Raw genomic sequence first — 12,424 nt, forward strand, 5'->3', positions numbered from 1 at the left:
CAACCAAGTCATAGTAATTAACTCTTCTTAATCACCTTCATCTACCCCACCACTACCACTACCACCTTACCCCTTTCATCTAAATAATACATAATATACTTACTTAATTAACAATTTAGCTAATTAGTTTAATTGAATTGGTGGTGGTCCCCAATCTCTTCTCTCCTACTCCCTAGTCCCTCCTCTCTTTCTTTTTCCCATTTTATCAATTTACCAAATCTAAATTCTAATTCTATTCTAATAAGATAAAAAAGAAAGAAAGATAAAAGCACTGCAAAACACAAACACACGTCCTTACTCTATAAATAAATTCATCATTTCCATCTCTTCAACAAGGAATCTCAACCAAACAGAACCTAGCTGCAGGTTCTTACGGGCGGCGCTCTTTCTCTCTGAAAAGTGAAAACCGTTTTCTCTGCTTTTTTCGCCAAACAGATCTTCGCGCCAACGACACAGAACAACACAAACACGTCGATTCTTCCCTTTTTCTTCTTCTCTAATTTCTGTTTCTATTCCGGCGTCGTTCTGTCTCAGAAGCAAAGCACACACGGCCTGGATTTGATTGATTTGCGGTTGAAAAACCTAGATCTAACGTGAAACAAAATTTGAAAAAAAAAATTAAAATCTATAACAGAAAACACATCGTTTTTTCTCTCGGAAAATTTTTCCGTGTACGAAAAATCTGAACGAAACGATGTCGTCTTCTTCACTTTCGTTCGCAGCGGCTCCGGCTTGGTCTGCGTGCACTCTACCGTCGAATATCGCAAGCAGCAGGACGCAGCTCAATGTGCGAACTGTGGCGAAGGCGAAACCGATGAGCTTCTTCGGTACTCGTTTGCGTTCGAGCTGCAGGTCACTCGGTTCGGAGCGGCTGCACGTGTGGCGGTCGCAGGGGCCAGGGAGGTCGCCGGAGCTGAGGGTGGTGGTCCGGTCGGCATTGTCGGCTGTACCAGAGAAGCCGATGGGGCTTTACGATCCAGCTATGGATAAGGACTCATGCGGAGTGGGGTTCGTAGCGGAGCTGTCCGGCGAGGGCAACCGTAAAACGGTGAGTTAGCAGTTAGGTGTCGTTTATGGTTTTGTGGGGCAGGGAATGTTGACGTGGCTGTGCGTTTTGATAGGTGGATTTTGTCGTTTTGTGTGTAGGTGACAGATGCTTTGGAGATGTTGGTGCGCATGACGCACAGGGGAGCTTGCGGGTGCGAAGCAAACACTGGAGACGGAGCCGGGATTCTTGTGGCTCTACCTCACCAGTTTTACACGGAGGTATTATTAAATTAAATTAAATGAAATAAATTTTTTATTATTGCAAATTTGTGTCTCTTTTTTGGTTACATTAAATTCGCGTTTCTCTGTGTATTAAGCTCATCTGATATATGTCTTTCTTCTTTATTTATTTATTTTAAAAACATTTTTATAAAAAGGAAATCTGAAAAAAAACGTTTTTTTTTCCTCTAAGAATTTAGTATTATCTATTTAGATTTTTAAGCAAGTTGTAATATAATTAATAATCTTATAACTGTCGCTTGGTTGAATGTTGATGTTAATTGGATTCGCCCACAGAATTTCATGAACTTAGAAACAAGTAAATATTTTATCGTAATTTCATTGGCTCTTTGCTTGGAAGTTTACGTTTGAAAACCAAACTTGTCACCGCATAAAATTCACGGAAACAAACAAGAATTAGACTTATCCATTAATGAACGGCTTTGGTGGTTACTTTATAAAACTTGAAAAAAACTAGAAGAGCACGAGGGTTGACTATATGGCTTTTTCATTTATTGAGGTTTGACTCAGTATGCTGGTGATCGTAACGGGCTTGATTTATTGCAGGTCGTGGATTTTGAGCTTCCACCTCCTGGAAAATATGCAGTTGGCATGTTTTTCTTGCCCACCTCCGACAGTCGTAGGGAAGAGAGCAAAAATGTATTTAGAAAGGTATTTAATTCCTAATTTTTGCTTTATTATTTTGAAGTTGATTTCATGCATGCAGGCTTCATGGAATAATTATTTTCATGAAAACAATGACAAACTATTCTACTGTATTTTGCTATATTTCATATTGCATTGTTTGTGTTAGCTGTGATTTATAGTAGTTCTAATGACATTTCTTTTTAAATGTGTGTGTATTTTAAGGTTGCCGAATCACTGGGCCACTCTGTTCTTGGCTGGCGTTCTGTGCCCACTGATAATACAGGATTGGGCAAATCGGCCCTGCAGACCGAACCAGTGATTGAACAAGTGTTTCTTACGCCAAGCACCAAATCAAAACTTGATTTGGAAAGACAGGTACCTATCTTCTGCATAATATGGATGGGGTGCATACGTTAAAATTAATGAGCATACTATTCTTTTTGATGGAATACTGAACATATAGGTGAACTGTGTTCTTGAAGAAGTAATTTTCAAATAAACCCTTTGCTAATCAAGATTTACACAAATTTCATCGGTTGAGGGGAAAAGGCTATTGAAAAGTTTTGGTTCAGCTGACTTCAAATGATGCATTTTAAGTGAGATTTGAGATGCCATTTGGTCTTTGCGTAATAGATATCTGGTTCCTTTCTTGTAGATGTACATATTAAGGAAGCTTTCAGATGCTGCTATAACATCAGCTTTAGACCTCCATAGTGATGGCATTGCTGATTTTTATACATGTTCACTTTCATCAAGGTGTGTTATCAGTAAGGAAATTATCTTTATGAGAAGTAAATTATTATGCTTTCCGCCTCTAATCATCTTCCTACCTGACGTGGTTATACCCTTTTTTTCAGGACTGTTGTTTATAAAGGTCAGTTAACACCAGCTCAGTTGAAGGGTTACTACTTTGCAGACCTTGGCAATGAAAGGTTTACGAGCTACATGGCCCTGGTAAATATATTACCCATTAACTTGTCTTCTTTCTCCACTAACTCTATATACTCCAACAAACAGCATGGGGAACAACCAGTAACTGAAGAGATGCAAGGTTGGGGAATGACTTCTGAGGCATTGAGGTTTGAATGATCTCTTAAGTTCTTCCGCTTCCTTGATTAATATTTGAATTTGGATGCTAGCTTGGATGCAATGGGTGAGTTGGTAAGAACGTTCATTATCAGGATAATCATGTTTGCAGAAATTTCTGCTGATGCTTTCTGTGGATTAGTTGGTCCGGAGAACAATTTCATCTTTAGTGGTGGTGGGGGAAAAAAATCTTTTGGGTGAAAATTAAATAGGATTCCCAGAACTTCTACCAATTACTTCAGTATTAGCTCCACACTGAAGTGCTTGGAAGAAAATTTCATTTATACACGTGATCTTCTGCAATGGTTATATTCTTTTACGATAAGTAACCACAAAGTATTAACAACATTGGAAAATGATGTGCAGATACATTCACGATTCTCAACTAATACTTTTCCTAGTTGGGATCGTGCTCAACCAATGCGAGTTTTGGGCCACAATGGAGAAATCAACACACTTAGAGGCAATGTTAACTGGTATGTCTTGCATAACCATATTGCTCCACAATATTAAAGAATTGGATAAGTAATATCCCAAAGTACGTGAAATGGATGAATAAGAAAGACAATGTTGTTCCATAGGGTTCATGCATGATTGCTTTGTGGGGTTTCTTCTTGTAGGATGAAGGCACGTGAGGGCCTACTAAAGTGCAAGGAGCTTGGTCTATCCGAGAACGAGTTAAAGAAGCTTTTGCCCATTGTGAATACAACTTCATCTGATTCAGGTGGAAATTTTGCCAGAATTTACTTTAATTTTGTGGAATCATTTCATATGCTGACATGCTATCCCTCCTCTTCATCAGGTGCTTTTGATGGCGTGCTTGAGTTTTTGGTTCAGTCTGGAAAAAGTCTTCCTGAAGCTGTCATGATGATGATCCCTGAAGCATGGCAAAATGACAAGAACATGGATCCCCAGCGTAAAGCATTTTACGAGTATTTCTCGGCTCTCATGGAGCCATGGGATGGGCCTGCTCTTATATCATGTGAATTTCCTGGACTTCATTCAAAATATACCTTCTTCCTCCATTGCATGTTCTTTTGGTTAAGGCTTCATGATTTGGTTCTGATATAATGTTGTTGCAGTTACTGATGGTCACTATCTTGGAGCAACATTGGATAGGAATGGTCTGCGGCCAGGCCGCTTTTATGTCACTCACAGTGGACGAGTTATAATGGCAAGTGAAGTTGGGGTTGTAGACATTCCTCCTGAAGACGTTTGTAGGAAAGGAAGACTAAATCCTGGCATGATGCTTCTAGTAGATTTTGAGAAGCATGCTGTTGTGAATGATGATGCCTTGAAGGAACAGTACTCTTTGTCACGGCCTTATGGGGAGTGGCTAAAAAATCAGAAGATTCAGCTCCAAGACATAGTTGACTCTGTTCATGAATCTGAAAGAGTGCCTCCAAGCATAGCCGGGGTGATTCCAGTAAGTATTAATATGTTCCATGCGAACTTCTTGCGAGTTTCTTGTAGGCAATTCTCACCTTTGCATTTTATCCGAGTTACAGGCATCTGGTGATGATGCAGATATGGAAAATATGGGAATTCATGGTTTACTGACTCCATTGAAAGCTTTTGGGTATGTGAACTCCTGATGAGAGAGATATTTTTTGAGTTCTACTTATTTACAAAGGAAGTTTTTTATGTTGTTCTCTGCTCATGCAGCTATACAGTTGAATCCTTGGAGATGTTATTACTTCCCATGGCAAAGGATGGTACAGAAGCCCTTGGTTCAATGGGAAATGATACTCCACTAGCTGTCATGTCTAACCGGGAGAAGCTTACTTTTGAGTACTTCAAGCAAATGTTTGCCCAAGTGACAAACCCACCTATTGATCCTATTCGTGAGAAAATAGTCACTTCCATGGAATGTATGGTTGGTCCAGAAGGTGACCTAACAGAAATTACTGAGGAACAATGCCACCGTCTTTCACTAAAAGGCCCTCTTTTATCCATTGAACAAATGGAAGCCATTAAAAAGATGAATTATAGGGGATGGCGGAGCAAAGTGATAGACATCACATACTCAAAGGATCGTGGTAAGAAAGGGTTGGACGAAGCTTTGGACAGGATATGTGCAGAAGCACATGATGCAATTAATGCTGGCTACACCACCCTTGTGCTGTCTGATAGAGGTATATATTATACATGTATTGCACAACTATATGATATACATTATACAGTGCACTTTCTCTAATTAATTTTATCTGGCACTGAATGTTTGTAGCCTTCTCAAGGAAACGGGTTTCTGTTAGCTCCCTCTTGGCCGTTGGTGCTGTCCATCAACATCTAGTTAAAACACTTGAGCGCACTAGAGTTGCCTTGATGGTTGAATCTGCTGAACCACGTGAAGTGCATCACTTCTGCACGCTTGTTGGGTTTGGTGCTGATGCTATATGCCCATATTTGGCTATAGAGACAATCTGGCGACTGCAAGTTGATGGAAAGATCCCACCAAAAGCTGGTGGGGAATTCTACTCAAAAGGTGAATTGGTCAAGAAGTACTTCAAAGCAAGCAACTATGGAATGATGAAGGTCCTTGCGAAGATGGGAATATCTACTTTGGCCTCTTACAAAGGTGCTCAGATTTTTGAAGCTCTGGGTCTTTCCTCAGAAGTAATTGAAAGGTGCTTTGCCGGAACCCCAAGCCGAGTTGAGGGGGCAACATTTGAGATGCTTGCTCGCGATGCTCTTAAATTGCATGAATTGGCATTTCCTCCTCGTGTTTTCTCTCCTGGGAGTGCTGAAGCTGTTGCTTTGCCAAATCCTGGCGATTACCACTGGAGAAAAGGTGGTGAAATTCACTTGAATGATCCACTTGCTATAGCAAAGCTTCAAGAGGCTGCCAGAACTAACAGTGTAGATGCATATAAACAGTACTCCAAGATCATTCATGAGTTAAATAAGGCTTGCAACTTGCGAGGAATACTGAAATTTAAAGAGGCAGCAGTGAAGATTTCACTTGATGAAGTTGAACCTGCTAGTGAGATAGTTAAACGATTTTGCACTGGGGCCATGAGTTATGGGTCAATCTCATTGGAGGCGCACACAACATTGGCAACTGCTATGAATAAGATTGGAGGGAAATCCAACACAGGTTTGTAAACTTTTAACAATAAGTGGCGACTGTGTGTGTGTGTGTTATTTAATAGTATACTAAATTTCTGTAATTCTTAACTATAATATTTTTCCATAGGTGAGGGTGGTGAGCAACCATCACGCATGGAGCCTCTTCCTGATGGCTCAATGAACCCAAAAAGAAGTGCTATCAAGCAGGTTGCTAGTGGGAGATTTGGTGTTTCAAGTTACTATCTTACAAATGCTGATGAATTGCAGATAAAGATGGCCCAGGTAATTGTCAACACATGTTTATGAATATTGAGCTTATTGTTCCTTTTACATGTACTTCTTTTCTTTTATTTCTCTTTTGAGAAAAAAATTAACCAGATGGTTCTAGGTTCTTTCACTGAACGTAGAGTATTAGTATGCGATTAACGTCATAATATTCTCCCCAGGGAGCTAAACCAGGAGAGGGAGGTGAACTTCCTGGCCACAAGGTTGTAGGAGACATTGCTGTCACCAGGAATTCAACTCCTGGGGTAGGACTTATCAGCCCCCCACCTCATCACGATATTTATTCCATTGAAGATCTTGCCCAATTAATTCATGATCTAAAGGTATATTTTGCATATAATATCTGTTATATTGTATCAGCTTTTGATTTATTTTATTCTCTTAGATTTTCTATGTGCTTAGTAACCCTTTTTTTAAATTTGCAGAATGCCAACCCGGCTGCTCGAATTAGTGTCAAGTTGGTATCAGAAGCTGGAGTAGGCATAATTGCTAGTGGAGTTGTTAAAGGGCATGCTGACCATGTCTTGATCTCCGGCCATGATGGAGGGACAGGGGCATCCAGGTGGACTGGAATAAAGAATGCTGGGCTCCCTTGGGAACTTGGCTTGGCCGAGACCCACCAAACTTTGGTAGCTAATGACCTCCGTGGTCGCACAACTCTCCAAACTGATGGGCAACTCAAAACAGGAAGAGATGTGGCCATAGCTGCTCTCCTTGGTGCAGAAGAGTTTGGTTTCAGTACAGCTCCACTCATTACTCTCGGTTGCATTATGATGCGGAAGTGCCACAAGAATACCTGTCCTGTTGGCATTGCTACCCAAGATCCAGTACTCAGAGAAAAGTTTGCTGGAGAACCTGAGCATGTCATCAACTTCTTCTTCATGGTTGCTGAAGAGATGAGAGAAATTATGGCCCAGCTTGGGTTTAGGACTGTCAATGAGATGGTTGGCCGTTCAGACATGCTTGAAGTTGATAAAGAAGTCACTAAGACCAGTGAGAAATTGCAGAACATTGATCTCTCTCTATTGCTTAGACCTGCAGCTGAACTGCGGCCAGAAGCTGCTCAATACTGTGTGCAAAAACAAGATCATGGTTTGGACATGGCTTTGGATAATAAGCTCATTGGTTTGTCCCATGCTGCTTTGGAGAAGGGTCTCCCAGTATACATTGAAAGTCCAATTTATAATGTGAACCGTGCTGTGGGAACTATGCTTAGCCATGAGGTGACCAAAAGGTACCTCTTAGATGGTCTTCCTAATGACACCATTCATATCAGATTTACAGGAAGCGCAGGCCAGAGCTTTGGTGCATTCCTTTGTCCTGGTATCACTCTGGAACTTGAAGGCGATAGCAATGATTATGTTGGTAAAGGGTTGTCTGGCGGCAAGATTGTAGTATATCCTCCAAAGAAGAGTACCTTTGACCCAAAGACTAATATTGTAATTGGTAATGTGGCACTCTATGGAGCTACACGTGGTGAGGCATATTTCAATGGGATGGCCGCAGAAAGATTTTGTGTGCGTAATTCTGGGGCTAAGGCGGTAGTTGAAGGCGTTGGAGATCATGGATGCGAGTATATGACTGGTGGGATAGTAGTTGTCCTTGGAAACACTGGCCGAAATTTTGCGGCAGGAATGAGTGGTGGAATTGCTTACGTTCTTGATATGGATGGAAAATTCCAATCTCGATGCAACCAGGAACTTGTAGATTTGGACAAGGTTGAGGAGGAGGAGGATATTATTACTCTTAGAATGTTGATACAACAACATCAGCGTCACACAGATAGCGTGCTTGCCAAAGAAGTGCTTTCTGACTTTGAAAATCTTCTTCCAAAATTTATCAAGGTGTTCCCCAGGGAGTACAAACGTGTTTTGGCTGGTATGAAGTCAAAGGAAGCCTCCAAAAACGCATCTTCGCCTGCTGCAATTGCAGAAGAGGGGCCAGATGAAGCAGAACTGAATGAGAAAGATGCTTTTGAAGAGCTTAAGAAAATGGCTGCTGCATCTTCAAATGGGAAGCCAAGTCAGGTAGCTATATATATTCCTTTTTTTTATCTGGTTATTGATTGATTCATTGTTACATTTTCATCTCGTGTTATTTTATAGTGCCACTGGTTTCATATAAGGTTATCAGAAGTTTTATTTGTTTGTTTGTTTTAATATTTTTTTCCTTTTATATGGAATAGACAATAATTAAGTTAAAGAGAGGGAAAATACAAAGATATAAAAAGAGCTTCCAAATGTAGTATCACCATTCATCAGTAGTAATTTATATTTTCATCAATATTAGCATACCTACTTAGAAATGTCTCGTGTGTGCTCTTTACTTTACGTCTTGTAAGTGCTAGTTTCTTAAAGCAAACCTTTTGATAACACTGCCAAATGGAGTTGATGATTGATTCCTCTCAATGGGATCTAGTGATATTGTTTACTTTCTTGTTCGTTTTAACCATGAATGAAAAGTGAAATTGTGTGTATAGTTTTAGTCTGCTGATGTCTTTGAATATGTGCAGAAGGTTGAACAGGCTGAATCATCCAAGAGACCCAGTAGAGTCACTGATGCAGTTAAACATAGAGGTTTTGTTGCTTATGAGCGTGAAGGTGTTCAGTATAGGGATCCTAATGTTCGGATGAACGATTGGAAGGAAGTGATGGAGGAGTCGAAGCCTGGCCCACTTCTGAAAACCCAGTCAGCCCGTTGCATGGACTGTGGTACTCCTTTCTGTCATCAGGTGTGCTTGCGGTTTTCTTTCCTCGGTTATGATTTGCTTTTTTCACTCTTCAATACCGATTTTGAAACTAATGATGCTTGCATGAACTTTCAGGAAAATTCTGGATGTCCTCTTGGAAATAAAATACCAGAGTTTAATGAGTTAGTATACCAAAATAGGTGGCGAGAGGCATTGGAAAGGCTTCTCGAGACAAATAACTTCCCCGAGTTCACTGGTCGGGTGTGCCCAGCACCCTGTGAAGGTTCTTGTGTCCTTGGCATTATTGAGAATCCAGTGTCTATTAAAAGCATTGAATGTGCTATCATAGACAAGGGATTTGAGGAGGGTTGGATGGTGCCACGGCCTCCCCCCAAAAGAACTGGGTATGTATTTGCTCCTTGATAACATCTCTTCAGATCCATTTTCATTATGTCTGGTTTTCCTATTGAGTTTTGACCAAATAGTTACAAATGTATAATCCTCATGTTGTATAGTGATTCCTCGTTTGTTTATATTTTTACCAACACAGGAGAAGAGTTGCCATTGTTGGAAGCGGACCAGCTGGGTTGGCAGCTGCTGATCAACTGAATAAAATGGGACACACAGTAACTGTGTATGAGAGAGCTGACAGGATTGGAGGGCTTATGATGTATGGGGTTCCCAACATGAAAACAGACAAAGTGGATATAGTTCAACGACGGGTCAACCTTATGGCAGAGGAGGGAGTCAATTTTATGGTGAATGCTAATGTTGGACATGATCCTATGTACGCTCTTGGTCGGCTTCAAGAAGAAAATGATGCTATTGTGTTAGCTGTCGGAGCTACGAAACCAAGGTGAGGCCTATTGCAGGAGTCCTCATAATTACACGTTATGGTTTATATATTCAGTTTGATTGTCTGGAATTTAAGTATGTTAAAAAAAGGAATTGTCGTTGGAACTTGGAAGAAGCTTCAAAGCAACTAAACAAGTTCAATTTTTTGATGCAGGGATCTTCCTGTTCCTGGGCGGGAGTTGTCAGGAGTTCATTTTGCCATGGAGTTTCTTCATGCAAACACTAAAAGCTTGCTCGATAGCAATCTTCAAGATGGTAACTACATTTCTGCAAAGGGAAAAAAAGTTGTGGTCATTGGTGGGGGTGATACGGGCACAGATTGCATAGGGACATCCATTCGTCATGGGTGTAGTAGCATAGTAAACCTTGAACTTCTCCCACAGCCTCCCGAAACTAGGGCACCAGGCAACCCTTGGCCACAGGTTAGATCTATTGCTTTGTAAATATTTAGTGTTTCTTTGCAGCCTCATTAGCAAACGTTAACTGCTTGAGAAATTGGACATTTTGATTGCCATTGCTTTCTGAAGGTGATGGCTAACCATTGAATGTTTGTTGAATACAGTGGCCTCGCGTATTCCGTATAGATTACGGGCACCAAGAAGCTGCAGCTAAATTTGGCAAAGATCCAAGATCTTATGAGGTATTGACTAAGCGGTTTGTGGGAGATGAGAATGGAGTTTTGAAGGGACTTGAAGTCATACGAGTCCGCTGGGAAAAGGATGAGACAGGGAAGTTTCAGTTTAAGGAAATTGAGGGCAGTGAGGAAATCATCGAGGCTGATCTAGTGTTACTTGCCATGGGATTCCTTGGCCCTGAATCTGTAAGTATTTACATAATGCCTTCTTTTTTCAATGTTTAACAAGTCTCAGCGATACCCTTGTAAGAGAAATTAAGGGCAGCCCAAACTACGATAACGTGTAGGATCCGGGTTACACCTAAAACGTGTAATATAGGCAATCTATTCTGATAATTACATCAGTAATGGTTGTTTCTAAGGCTTGAATCCGTGACTTTGAAGTCACAAAAGAATTACTAAATCATTATTCTAAGGTTCTTCAAATTATAGGAGAAATTATACGAATAAAATGATTGTAATAAGCTCTTGCAAGATATGTACTGATTCTAGATTTCTAGTGTATCTATTAGATGATGTTCATCACTGATCTTATTGCTCTCCTATTTTTCAGACAATTGCAGAGAAATTGGGTATGGAGCGAGACAACAGGTCAAACTTCAAGGCAGATTATGGTCGCTTCTCAACCAGTGTGAAAGGTGTCTTTGCAGCCGGCGATTGTCGCCGTGGCCAGTCCCTCGTGGTATGGGCAATTTCGGAGGGACGCCAAGCTGCTTCACAAGTTGATAGGTACCTCACGAAAGAAGACACAGAGTACAACATTGCTCATACCAAGAGGCAGCAGCAAGACCTCACCAAGAGACAGCAGGGCGGTAGCAAGTACACAGTGATGACTTAAAAGAACTCTCACCTGTGATTTTTTTCCCCTTTCGTTTCATACAGTAGCAGACAGAGAATAAGAATAAGATGGTTCCAAGATTGAGCAGGGTGTTCTTTTTGTTTTACCATAGGCATTATTATTATTGGTTGGTAGTAGTTGACGCACACCAATAAGGAGAAAAATTAGGAAGCTAGGATTGTAGTATAATCAGAGCAAGAGGTTTGTCTTGCTGTTTGGTCGCTCAAGGGTACAAGGTGATTTCATTCAAATCTTGTTCATAGTTTTGATGTGTTTGGAAAGGCAAGCTGTTAGCTAATTATTATTATTGTATTGTGTGAAATGAAATGTACAGTTTGGAAATTTATTATTGATTTCAGATTTGATGTTTCCTTTATATTGAGGGTCTTGAATATATGTGATTTTTTGCTTCCCTTATTTGAAGAAACAAATGATCCGTTCAACTGATTGATGGTGGCCACTTGCTAAATAAGTAACCAAATAGGAGGATAGACCAGGTCCGTAGTCCTTACGCGGAGGAAGTATGAATTCAACAGTAGAGTGAAGAGAAATAGGAGTCCGAAATCAATTTGGATGCACTTAAATTCAAAGCTATCACATTTTCGTTTATGTTGGTTTATAGACGAACCCGAAGCTCTTAAAAGCAAATAGATGGTTTAAAGTACTACGAACTTGGGATATTTCGTATTTTATTCTACTTTCATGTATTATCATTCTAGTAAAGCAAATAGATGGTTTAAAGTACTATGAACTTGGGATATTTCGTATTTTATTCTACTTTCATGTATTATCATTCTAGTATTCGCCTATTTGGTATCAGTTCTATTTTCGTGTAGCTTTCATCACTATTTTATTTAGATAATCGGTATGCTTAGCTTTGGTTTGATAAAAAATTTTATTTTTTGTAAGTAGTTTATTAAAATTGATTTTTTAAAGATAAATTTTTAAAAATCAAAATAAAAATAGTTTTTAATAAACACAAATAACAATTATTTTATTTTTGAAGTAAAAAGCTCAACACAACAAGATGGAGCAAAAGAAGAAGAAACAAAAA

The 12,424-nt window shown here is 39.9% G+C and overlaps 1 protein-coding gene across 5 annotated transcripts; it reads left to right on the forward strand.

Moving 5' to 3' along the window:
• The first annotated feature begins 270 nt into the window (after positions 1-270).
• On the forward strand, positions 271-11,746 carry GLT1 (NADH-dependent glutamate synthase 1). 5 transcript variants are annotated; one of them, XM_016307865.3, is made up of 22 exons: positions 271-1,048; positions 1,147-1,266; positions 1,834-1,938; positions 2,137-2,289; positions 2,570-2,670; positions 2,772-2,868; positions 3,367-3,476; positions 3,621-3,724; positions 3,803-3,982; positions 4,083-4,426; positions 4,509-4,579; positions 4,666-5,135; positions 5,228-6,097; positions 6,197-6,351; positions 6,516-6,677; positions 6,780-8,381; positions 8,867-9,085; positions 9,179-9,447; positions 9,594-9,899; positions 10,053-10,320; positions 10,461-10,718; positions 11,086-11,746. In XM_016307865.3, the coding sequence occupies exons 1-22, from the start codon at positions 695-697 to the stop codon at positions 11,368-11,370; spliced, it is 6,603 nt and encodes a 2,200-aa protein (XP_016163351.2). In that variant the 5' UTR covers positions 271-694; the 3' UTR covers positions 11,371-11,746. The 5 variants fall into 5 exon arrangements, with proteins under 5 accessions (XP_016163351.2, XP_088349295.1, XP_020961943.2 ...); XM_088493169.1 differs by having other exon boundaries at positions 8,870-9,085; XM_021106284.2 differs by lacking the exons at positions 271-1,048; positions 1,147-1,266; positions 1,834-1,938; positions 2,137-2,289; positions 2,570-2,670 and adding an exon at positions 2,932-2,993 and having other exon boundaries at positions 2,796-2,846.
• The last annotated feature ends 678 nt before the right edge of the window (positions 11,747-12,424 follow it).

This window comes from Arachis ipaensis, chromosome B7, assembly GCF_059453495.1.
Source record: "Arachis ipaensis isolate K30076 ecotype BB chromosome B7, ASM5945349v1, whole genome shotgun sequence".
Lineage (NCBI taxonomy): Eukaryota > Viridiplantae > Streptophyta > Magnoliopsida > Fabales > Fabaceae > Arachis > Arachis ipaensis.

Excerpts from the sequence above, each read along its gene's own strand:
- GLT1 (XM_016307865.3), top strand. The coding sequence starts at position 695 with ATGTCGTCTTCTTCACTTTCGTTCGCAGCGGCTCCGGCTTGGTCTGCG. Across the intron at positions 4,580-4,665 it reads ACTCCATTGAAAGCTTTTGG|CTATACAGTTGAATCCTTGG; the intron begins GTATGTGAACTC and ends CTGCTCATGCAG. Across the intron at positions 5,136-5,227 it reads CCTTGTGCTGTCTGATAGAG|CCTTCTCAAGGAAACGGGTT; the intron begins GTATATATTATA and ends GAATGTTTGTAG.